The sequence below is a fragment of the Bufo gargarizans genome, chromosome 3 (genome assembly GCF_014858855.1).
Source record: "Bufo gargarizans isolate SCDJY-AF-19 chromosome 3, ASM1485885v1, whole genome shotgun sequence".
NCBI classification, from domain to species: Eukaryota; Metazoa; Chordata; class Amphibia; order Anura; family Bufonidae; genus Bufo; species Bufo gargarizans.
This window is the reverse complement of record NC_058082.1, coordinates 38,091,341-38,103,196: the sequence shown is the minus strand read 5'-3', so window position 1 is coordinate 38,103,196 and position 11,856 is coordinate 38,091,341. Positions and strand designations below refer to the sequence as shown.

The 11,856-nt window shown below is 40.8% G+C and overlaps 1 protein-coding gene across 1 annotated transcript in view; it reads right to left on the bottom strand.

The window, feature by feature from the left end:
- Window positions 1–5,351: 5,351 nt before the first annotated feature.
- Window positions 5,352–11,856, bottom strand: part of DLG2 (discs large MAGUK scaffold protein 2) — a 708,566-nt gene continuing 702,061 nt past the window's right edge. Inside the window, exon 13 of the mRNA XM_044284933.1 lies at window positions 5,352–5,470. Within this exon, the coding sequence (XP_044140868.1) occupies window positions 5,352–5,470 (119 nt within the window). The remainder of the gene's footprint in view (window positions 5,471–11,856) is intronic.

The window sequence follows — 11,856 nt, the reverse complement described above, 5'->3', positions numbered from 1 at the left end:
ATAAAACTGATACATTGTAAGACAGCCACTATCTTTTTTTTTTTATAAATTTTTTATTTTCAAAAAGATAGAAATCTACAATCTTCCAATTCAATATCAAAAGCAGTATAATACAATACAACATAATCTCATCTTATACTAAGTCTCCCTCTTATTTTTTACCCTCCCACCCCTCCCTCCAACCCCCTTTTTCCGCGGAGCTACCGTCATCACACCTAGTGTTATCATGTCCAATTACCCCATATCCGCTGTTTGGGCAAGACTATGTTCATACTGCTTTACCCTATTCATACCCTCTATCCATTCCTGAAAATTGGGATATTTAACGGAGCCCCAATATTTAACTATTATTATTTTGGCCAAGGCGATGCCCCAAAGCCAAAGTAATTGCTCAGTTTTTTTTTTATCTGTCTCTGGTAGAATACCCAGAATCGCATAGTCAATACGTGCTTCATATTTCATAGGGGAGCTATTCTACAGTTTCCGAAATATTTTGATCCAGTAATCTTTTATCCCCGGGCATTCCCACAATGGGTGTTTGTAATCTCCTCTGTCTTTGTTACATTTATAACAGTTCTGTTCTCTGTCTTTATAGATAGTATGCAATAATACTGGTGTATAATAGAGACGGTGTATAATTTTAAAAGAATCCACGTATGGGCAAGGGAGACCGAAGACCTTTTAATATTTCTATAAACAATGTTCCACGAAATAGGTTCCACATTCTGCAAATCTTATTCCCATTTAGCCTCACCTCTAAATGTGATCGATTTTGTGTATTCATATTTTAACTTTGCATAGATGTGCGATATAGCGGAAGTGTTTATTGTCATGTCGTGACAGAAATCTAGAAAGGTGTTCCGTACAATATTTAAATAGTTCTTGTTTTCCGTATAGTGTATGGCGTGTCGTAACTGTTCATATCGGAATTTATCAATAAATCCTAGTGTAGTGTCAGAAAGGATTTCGTTTAGAGGCTTAATCTGTCCTTTATAAAAGACTTGTGCAATTAAGTGAATCCCATGTTTTTCCAAGTATTCAACATCACCCAGTTGCCTAACTTGTGGTAAGTGTACATTCCCCCACAGGGGGGTGTACTGAACCGCTTGGGATACTCCAACCATAAGTCTAACTTGTTGCCAAATGTACCCAAGCATTCTGTTTGTTGTTGTTTTCTTCTCAATGGGACCAGTTTCGAGAATGTAAAAAAGATCCTCCCAAGGTCTACGGTACTCCCCAAAAATAAGCCGTATACATTTATTCTTTCGATTCCTCAAACACCATCTCAGTTGTGCAGCCACATAGTATCCTTTTAGGAAAGGGACAGAGATTCCACCCACTTCTTTATACAAGTATTGTATTTTAATTCTGACTCGTTTGCGCCCCCATATTAATTCATTGAAAAGGGTCTCTCTAGCTTTCTAAAAAACATATCTTCTATCGTTATTGGACTTGCATTAAGTACATATAGTAGCATTAGTAGTAATGTCATTTTTATAAGGGCTATGAGGTTAATTTGTGACAGGGGAAGTTTTAACCATGTTCTAATTTTTTCCCTAATTTTATCTATTATTGGGAGTATATTCAGCTTCGTATAATATTCCAATTTGGTCCCTATAAGGATGCCCAGATATAGTAAAGAGTCTGATGGAGTCAATATGCTAACCCGGAAATTATAACCCGATGGAACTGGGCGTCTTAATGGGAGAAATTTAGATTTTTCCCAGTTAATCTCATATCCAGATAAACATCCAAATTCGTCCACACTTTCCATAACCCTGGGCAAGTTCATGTACCCTCTCCCCAAAAAAAGTTGAGTATCGTCCGCATATAGACTTATTTTATCAACTTCTCCCTCGCACCCAAAGCCCTGTATTTCCTCATCTGCTCTGATTTTACATGCCATTGGCTCCAGGAACAACAAAAAGAGCAAGGGGGAGAGGGGGCATCCCTGACGCGTTCCTCGGGTCAGGGGAAAGGGGGCGGAATATTCCCCATTAACTCGAACTCTGGACACCGGTTTTTGATACAGAATGCGGACCCATCTGGAAAAAATATTCACCTATCTTCACCCGTGACATCACTCTCCAGAGGAAGGGCCACTCCACCCTGTCAAAAGCCTTAGCCGCGTCCAAAGACAGGATGGAGCAGTCCTCCCCATCCCCCATCTGGATATTCAGGAAGGCCCTCCTTACATTATCCTGTATATTCCTTTTGGGAATGAACCCAGTTTAGTCCGCGTGGACGACTTTGTGAATAACAATTTTTAGTCTGTTGGCTAACAGTTTAGCTAGGATTTTATAATCTGTGTTCAACAGAGAGATGGGACGGTAAGATGTGACTGACAACGGGTCTTTACCCTTTTTGGGGATTAATGTAATGGTTGCTTCCATCCATGAGGGAGGTAGAGAGCCCAATATCCATGATTGGTTTAATACTTCCAACATTTGGGGAAGGATAATTCCCTCATGTTTTCGGTATACTTCAAATCGAAAACCGTCCAACCCTGGGGACGTATTGCCCTTGATGGATTTCAGCGTGGTTTGTAGCTCGGTCAGTTGGATCGGTCTATTCAGCCAATCAATGTCTTGTTTGTCAAATTCCGGAATATTAATGTTATCTAGATATTGATCTATTTTTCCTCCCTGATCTATAGGCCCAGCCTGGTATAGCATGGAAAATTATCGGGTAAATTGCCCTAGGATATCATCAGGGTCTCGTAAAATGTTTCCTGCCTCTGTCCTAATTCCCATAATAGTATTACTCCACTTTTGATTTTTTACTATTGTGGATAACAATCTACTTGGTTTGCCGGATTCGATAAAGGTCCTCAGCCCCGCGAAAAACATTTTATTCTGTGCTTTTTTATATAGATATTGTTTATATTCGTCTCGCACTTTTTTTAATTGAAGTTGTTTTTCTGGGGTGTTTACCTGAGTAATCTCATTCATTACCTGAATAAGCATACCTTCTATTTCTTTTTGAGTTTGAGCAAAGAAATATTTCTGTTTCCTAATTAGGTGTGAATATAAACCTCGGAGGTATGCCTTGAGCGAGTCCCAAACCATGTGAACATGTGTTGAATTAATATTGTCGCTCCAGAAGATATTTATTTCTTCATTAATCTTATCCACATCCCTTATTAATGTCATCCAATGGGGGTTAAGTTTATAAATTCTATTTTTATTTAGTTTATTATAGCCATCCAATATTACCATAACCAGAGAGTGGTCGGAAATACAGTGACTTTCATGATTCATTTTTTTAACCCTGTTGATGAGCCCGGGGGCTGGCGAGGGCCAGATCAACTCGAGACATGGACCTATATGTATTACTGAAGCAAGAAAATACTTGCTCATTTCCATAGAGAGATCGCCATATATCGACCAGTGCCATTTCTTTACACATTCTAAATAGTAAAGTACTTGAGCTAGAATTTTGTTATAGTGGATATCCTATCTATTTTAATGTCCATGACCGAGTTGAAATCGCCCACCACCAGCACCGGGCACTCCTCTTGTGCTGAAATATAATCCATCAGTTTACATAATACAGTTGTTGTGAAAGGGGGTGGAATATTACTCCTTTGACCCTGCCAATGACAATGAAGAAAAATGTACCGACCCTCTTGATCAATTAGCTGTTCTATTGGAACATAGTCTACCTGTCTGTGAACGTAAACGCTAATTCCACGTGAATATATAGAGTAACAGGAGTGATATTCGTGAGAGGCCCATCTCCTTCCGCCCAGCGCTTCCACTTTTTCTCATGATAGGTGTGTTTCTAACAAGGCCACTATGGCCGGCAAATGTCTAGAAACTAAGTCTACGACATGGTGACAGGAATCCCCTCCCATATTGTATTGTGTAGGCCAGGTGATTGATTATTATAAAAAATGTTTTTATCACTTAGCCTGTTTAAGCCTTTTTATTCTCAAATTGTTGAATTCATGTTAAAGCTGATACAAACTAATACAGTACACTGTAACAAACTCACATATTGTGCAAGTGCAGCCTTTAAGGGTCCATTCACACGTCAGTTATAACACTCCGTTTCCGCTCCGATTTAAATCGGAACGTTTTTTCGGATCTATTAATTTCAATTGCCTCTGCAAAAATGCGGACACCAATCATAGTGCTGTCCGAATCACAGAATCCGTTCCGTTTTCCTATTTTCGAGTATGCGGATCCTGAAAAAAAATTAAGCTTGTCCTACTTTCTGTCCGTTTTTCGGGTCCGTTGTCCATTCAAGTCAATGGAAACGCATAAATGCGGATGACATGCACAAAACCATCCAAATGTCATCCGATTTTGACAGGAAAATGGATGAAAAAAAAACAGAATAACGGAAACACAGAATGGATTCGGAAGCACTTTAGTAAAAAAACTGAAGGTTGTACTGAAAAATGGATCCGCAAAAAAAAGGAACGTTTATCTGGAAAGGTAAAAATACTGATGTTTGAATGGACCCTAAACATAAGTGCCCTGCCAACTGCAGGTTGTAGTTTTGTCATTGCTGGAGTGCCACATGTTGGAGAATCCTGAATAAAACTGATACATTGTAACACAGCCACTATCTGATTAATCAGATCTAGGTTAGAGTAGACTATGGATGCAAATGAGCATTTTTCCATTTAGTCACCGGCTGTCGGGATATGATGCAAGTCGTAGTCATCCAACAGCTGGCGTCACCTAGACTAACACACTAACAAACCCATTATCTGTGCAAACAGGAAAAGGTTATGAAAGCTTTTCAGTCTCTGTAAATAATAGCATTCCTATTCTGGCGATTGGGACATGCTGGAAAAATGCTAGACATTGTGGGCCAAGACTGATACACTGTAACAAACCCATTATCTGTGCAAGCAGGACTAGGTCACAATAGCTTTTCAGAATCTAGATGTAAATGATAGCATTCCCATTCAGGCGGTCGGGACATGTTGGGAGATGTAGTCTTGAAAATGCTGGACACTGTGGATCAAGACTGATACACTGCAACAAGCAGGAAGAGGTGACAATAGATTTTCAAAATCTAGATGTAAATGATAGCATTCGGATTCGGATTTTCGGGACATGATGGTTTTGAAAAAGCTAGAGTGCCACAGGCCGGACACCACCGATCAAGACTGATACATTGTAACAAACCCATTATGTGACAGGACCAGGAAAGCAATTCCTCAAAGGCGAGGACAGTTCAAAGCTTAGCTATGGGTCCCCTGTGTTCATTGACTCCCTGATACCCTATAGCTGTCTACAGCGCCCTCTCCATTCCTCCATAGACACATTTATAAACCAATCTCAAAAATTTTAAAAAATGACGACAATTTTCTTTTTCCCACAGCTCTCTGCCACTTACCGCACGTAGAGGGAACGCTTCTGGTTTGTCTTCAGAGAGCCGGACCCAGAACTCATGCTGTGATTCATCATCTGCTCACGTAGGTCATGGATTTTTGCTTCAAATCGAGCGTACTCTAAAGAGAAAATGAGAGCACAGACACGTTATAAGGCGTCTGCCGAGTGACCCCTCCGCAGACGGCAGACATAATGAGTGATTCTTCAGCTCCAGTTGACACAAGTGATGTAGAAGTCACTGGAATGGCCTCCCAATTACGACAAAAATTAAAAGACTGAGACACCTGGTTAACCCCACCAATAAGTTGTTTTTTTACCGTGGTCACTAAGGGGTTAAAACTGTATATATATATATATATATATATATATATACAGGTCCTTCTCAAAAAATTAGCATATTGTGATAAAGTTCATTATTTTCTGTAATGTACTGATAAACATTAGACTTTCATATATTTTAGATTCATTACACACCAACTGAAGTAGTTCAAGCCTTTTATTGTTTTAATATTGATGATTTTGGCGTACAGCTCATGAAAACCCAAATTTCCTATCTCAAAAAATTAGCATATTTCATCCGACCAATAAAAGAAAAGTGTTTTTAATACAAAAAAAGTCAACCTTCAAATAATTATGTTCAGTTCTGCACTCAATACTTGGTCGGGAATCCTTTTGCAGAAATGACGGCTTCAATGCGGCGTGGCATGGAGGCAATCAGCCTGTGGCACTGCTGAGGTGTTATGGAGGCCCAGGATGCTTCGATAGCGGCCTTAAGCTCATCCAGAGTGTTGGGTCTTGCGTCTCTCAACTTTCTCTTCCCAATATCCCACAGATTCTCTATGGGGTTCAGGTCAGGAGAGTTGGCAGGCCAATTGAGCACAGTAATACCATGGTCAGTAAACCATTTACCAGTGGTTTTGGCGCTGTGAGCAGGTGCCAGGTCGTGCTGAAAAATGACATCTTCATCTCCATAAAGCTTTTCAGCAGATGGAAGCATGAAGTGCTCCAAAATCTCCTGATAGCGGCTGCATTGACCCTGCCCTTGATAAAACACAGTGGACCAACACCAGCAGCTGACATGGCACCCAGACCATCACTGTGACTGTGGATACTTGACACTGGACTTCAGGCATTTTGGCATTTCCCTCTCCCCAGTCTTCCTCCAGACTCTGGCACCTTGATTTCCGAATGACCTGCAACAGTCCAGTGCTGCTTCTCTGTAGCCCAGGTCAGGCGCTTCTGCCGCTGTTTCTGGTTCAAAAGTGGCTTGACCTGGGGAATGCGGCACCTGTAGCCCATTTCCTGCACACGCCTGTACACGGTCGCTCTGGATGTTTCTACTCCAGACTCAGTCCACTGCTTCCGCAGGTCCCCCAAGGTCTGGAATCGGTCCTTCTCCACAATCTTCCTCAGGGTCCGGTCACCTCTTCTCGTTGTGCAGCGTTTTCTGCCACACTTTTTCCTTCCCACAGACTTCCCACTGAGGTGCCTTGATACAGCACTCTGGGAACAGCCTATTCCTTCAGAAATTTCTTTCTGTGTCTTACCCTCTTGCTTGAGGGTGTCAATGATGGCCTTCTGGACAGCAGTCAGGTCGGCAGTCTTACCCATGATTGCGGTTTTGAGTAATGAACCAGGCTGGGAGTTTTTAAAAGCCTCAGGAATCTTTTGCAGGTGTTTAGAGTTAATTAGTTGATTCAGATGATTAGGTTAATAGCTCGTTTAGAGAACCTTTTCATGATATGCTAATTTTTTGAGATAGGAATTTTGGGTTTTCATGAGCTGTATGCCAAAATCATCAATATTAAAACAATAAAAGGCTTGAACTACTTCAGTTGGTGTGTAATGAATCTAAAATATATGAAAGTCTAATGTTTATCAGTACATTACAGAAAATAATTAACTTTATCACAATATGCTAATTTTTTGAGAAGGACCTGTATATATATCTGTACAGGTGAAACTCTAAAAATTTGAATATTGTCCAAAGTACATTTATTTCAGTAATGCAACATAAAAGGTGAAACTTTTGCACGATATTCTTCGAGTTTCACCTGTATATATTTATATACAGTACAGACCAAAAGTTTGGACACACCTTCTCATTCAAAGAGTTTTCTTTATTTTCATGACTATGAAAATTGTAGATTCACACTGAAGGCATCAAAACTATGAATTAACACATGTGGAATTATATACATAGCAAAAAAGTGTGAAACAACTGAAAATATGTCATATTCTAGGTTCTTCAAAGTAGCCACCTTTTGCTTTGATTACTGCTTTGCACACTCTTGGCATTCTCTTGATGAGCTTCAAGAGGTAGTCACCTGAAATGGTCTTCCAACAGTCTTGAAGGAGTTCTCAGAGATGCTTAGCACTTGTTGGCCCTTTTGCCTTCACTCTGCGGTCCAGCTCACCCCAAACCATCTCGATTGGGTTCAGGTCCGGTGACTGTGGAGGCCAGGTCATCTGGCGCAGCACCCCATCACTCTCCTTCATGGTCAAATAGCCCTTACACAGCCTGGAGGTGTGTTTGGGGTCATTGTCCTGTTGAAAAATAAATGATGGTCCAACTAAACGCAAACCGGATGGAATAGCATGTCGCTGCAAGATGCTGTGGTAGCCATGCTGGTTCAGTATGCCTTCAATTTTGAATAAATCCCCAACAGTGTCACCAGCAAAGCACCCCCACACCATCACACCTCCTCCTCCATGCTTCACGGTGGGAACCAGGCATGTAGAGTCCATCCGTTCACCTTTTCTGCAGTCGCACAAAGACACGGTGGTTGGAACCAAAGATCTCAAATTTGGACTCATCAGACCAAAGCACAGATTTCCACTGGTCTAATGTCCATTCCTTGTGTTCTTTAGCCCAAACAAGTCTCTTCTGCTTGTTGCCTGTCCTTAGCAGTGGTTTCCTAGCAGATATTCTACCATGAAGGCCTGATTCACACAGTCTCCTCTTAAGCAGTTGTTCTAGAGATGTGTCTGCTGCTAGAACTCTGTGTGGCATTGACCTGGTCTCTAATCTGAGCTGCTGTTAACCTGCGATTTCTGAGGCTGGTGACTCGGATGAACTTATCCTCCGCAGCAGAGGTGACTCTTGGTCTTCCTTTCCTGGGGCGGTCCGCATGTGAGCCAGTTTCTTTGTAGCGCTTGATGGTTTTTGTGACTGCACTTGGGGACACTTTCAAAGTTTTCCCAATTTTTCGGACTGACTGACCTTCATTTCTTAAAGTAATGATGGCCACTCGTTTTTCTTTACTTAGCTGCTTTTTTCTTGCCATAATACAAATTCTAACAGTCTATTCATTAGGACTATCAGCTGTGTATCCACCTGACTTCTCCACAACGCAACTGATGGTCCCAACCCCATTTATAAGGCCAGAAATCCCACTTATTAAACCTGACAGGGCACACCTGTGAAGTGAAGACCATTTCAGGTGACTACCTCTTGAAGCTCATCAAGAGAATGCCAAGAGTGTGCAAAGCAGTAATTAAAGCAAAAGGTGGCTACTTTGAAGAACCTAGAATATGACATATTTTCAGTTGTTTCTCACTTTTTTGTTATGTATATAATTCCACATGTGTTAATTCATAGTTTTGATGCCTTCAGTGTGAATCTACAATTTTCATAGTCATGAAAATAAAGAAAACTCTTTGAATGAGAAGGTGTGTCCAAACTTTTGGTCTGTACTGTATATATATATATATATATATATATATATATAGTCAGCAAATGTGAAATCCGGCATCACTGATATATACTGTATCTTTATTACATTTTTTTTATACTTTTTATGTGTTGTAATAATCAGATGGTTACATGGAGACCATCAAGCAAGCTGCTGTTGACAGAGCGTTCATTCATATTATTGGTTTCTGCCGTGAAATCCAGCATCATTGTTATATACTGTACCTATATTACTTTTTTACCATTTTTACACATTTCCAATAATCAGATGGTTACATGAAATCCGTCCACAAGCTGCTGTTCACAGATCTTTCATTTTTATTATCGGTTTCTACTGTGAAATCCAGCATCATTGTTATATACTGTATCTCTATTCAGGGGCGTAGCTAAAGGCTCATGGGCCCTGGTGCAAGATTTCAGCTTGGGCCCCCCTTCCCTCAGTGCTTTATGGCCAGGGGCAGAGAAGCACATAGCCTTCATGCTGCCTGAGGCAAAAATTAAAACAGCACCCCCATGCTAAATTGTTGAACTAACCCCTTCCCTCCAGCCAGAGGGGTAACTTAAACATTCTGGGCCCCAGTGCAAAATCTATAACAGACCCGTCCCAGCGTGCACTATGTGGCACAAGGGTCTTTACGACCCCTCAGGCTCCTGGGTCCTCTGCAACTGCTACCTCTGCACCCCCTATAGCTACGCCCCTGCCTCTATTACTTTTTTACCATTTTTACACATTTCCAATAATCAGATGGTTACATGGAATCCGTCAGCAAGCATGTTGTTGACAGATTTATTATTATTATTTTTTTACTGTGAAATCCAGCATCATTGTTATATAATGTACCTTTATTACCTTTTTTTTTTTACACGTTTCCAATAATCAGGTGGTTACATGGAAACTGTCAACAAGCTGTTGTTCACAGATCTTCTATTATTATTATTGGTTTCTGCTATTAAATCCAGCATCATTGTTATATACTGTACCTTCATTCCTTTTTTTTTTTGCCATTTTTCCATGTTTCCAATAACCCGATGGTTACATGGAAACCGTCAGCATGCTGTTGTTGACAGATCTGCTATTTTCACTATTGGTTTCTACTGGAAAATCCAGGATCAGTTTTATACACTGCACCTGAATTACTTTTTGTTACCATTTTACACATTTCCAATAATTAGATGATTACATGGAAAATGCCAGCAAGCTGCTGTTGACAGATCTTCCATTCTTACTACTGGTTTCTACTGAGGTTTTCAATCTGATTGATTACCTCCTCTGCAACCTAGCTTAATTAAATGTGAATATTCAATGCAGGGACTAGTAACTGATATGATAATCAGCCAAATCCAGCAGAAGACCCTCAGCATATGGATGTAAACTGTAAAGGAACTCTGCTTTAATTTCCCTGCAGTGCCCCCACAGGCTAAAGGAAGTATTACAGCTTCCCATTTAAATCAGCAGGATGTCTAAGTAATGTATGGATTCCCTAGGTCCCTCAGAGTCAACTCTTTAATAGGGTCGGTTCCCACTGATCAGACACTATCCATAGATTAGGCAAGTATTGGGACAACCCCTTTAAGTCGCTAATAGAATGGTTTCCCTAGTAAATGACCCCTTTTTGTGGCATCCTTAAGCCCCCATTGAGCATATGGATGGGAGTTTGTAATAACTCTGTCTATATGGACAATACACTCTATTGTACCCTGTTATCAATGTTCTTTGATAAGAATTCGACAAACTCCCCTGCAAAATCTACAGCGCCGAGAATATACCTAGGTGTGAGTGGTATCAGCCGCCTGTCTTACCGCCGCACGCTTCTCAGCCGAAGTTTTCTGCATTGCCTCCTTAACATTCATAAATGCACTTCCCATCGTTCTAAGACATTTCGTGAAAGTTCACAGAAGATGCTCTTCATATTAACTTCAGAACTTGAAGCCTAAACCCGTGCAGGGATCTCACGCACAGCACTCCAGGGGTTCCAATAACCCAGAACAGTCCGATATGTTCAGGAGACGGAGGGAGACCACGGGACGGAAATTAGAATCCCTCATCCATAATGGGGCATTAGTATTCATTGGGTTCTGGGAGGAATATAAAGTCATTACACGTCGTTCCTTCCAGAAGAAGCTGAGGTCACAGAGACCTGCTTCACCAACTGCACGCTTCTTCTGGAGACCATATAAAAGTTTCCACCGTTTTTTTTTAGGAGGGGTTTATATCTGATGATGTTGGTTTCGGCAAAGTCCTGGCCACATATCTGCATTGATTGCCATGGTTTTATAATAGAACCAAAGACACATACAGATCTGCATAGAGACTAATCCCCAAACGGTAGATCATGGGCACTTCTGGTCTGGCGGTGACACTGAGAGCCATGGCGCTAGAACAGAAGACGTTTTAAAGGGAACCTGTCATGTGGATATTTGATTATAATCTAACTAATTATACACAATCATTAACTACTAAAAAGTACCTTAGATGTATTCACTTACTGGTGTGACAGATGGTTACCTCATAATATACACACAAAGATGCCACATGCCGCATGTTAATGAGCTGATTTGAGTCCAGCGTGATGTCATTGAGTCCAGCGTATATTTAATTCAGAGCTATAGCCACTCCCCTGCCCACCTGCTGCTGATTCATATGGAAAATAACTGTCAATCAGCAGCAGGTAGGCGGGGAGAGTCAGGAGCTCATGAATATTCATGACTCATCATTATGAGCTGGAGCTTTTCAATACAAGTAGTTGGCAGATTGACTGGGTCAATTAAAAAACTGACCCAGCATTTTGCTAAGAGAATCAGTCACTTATT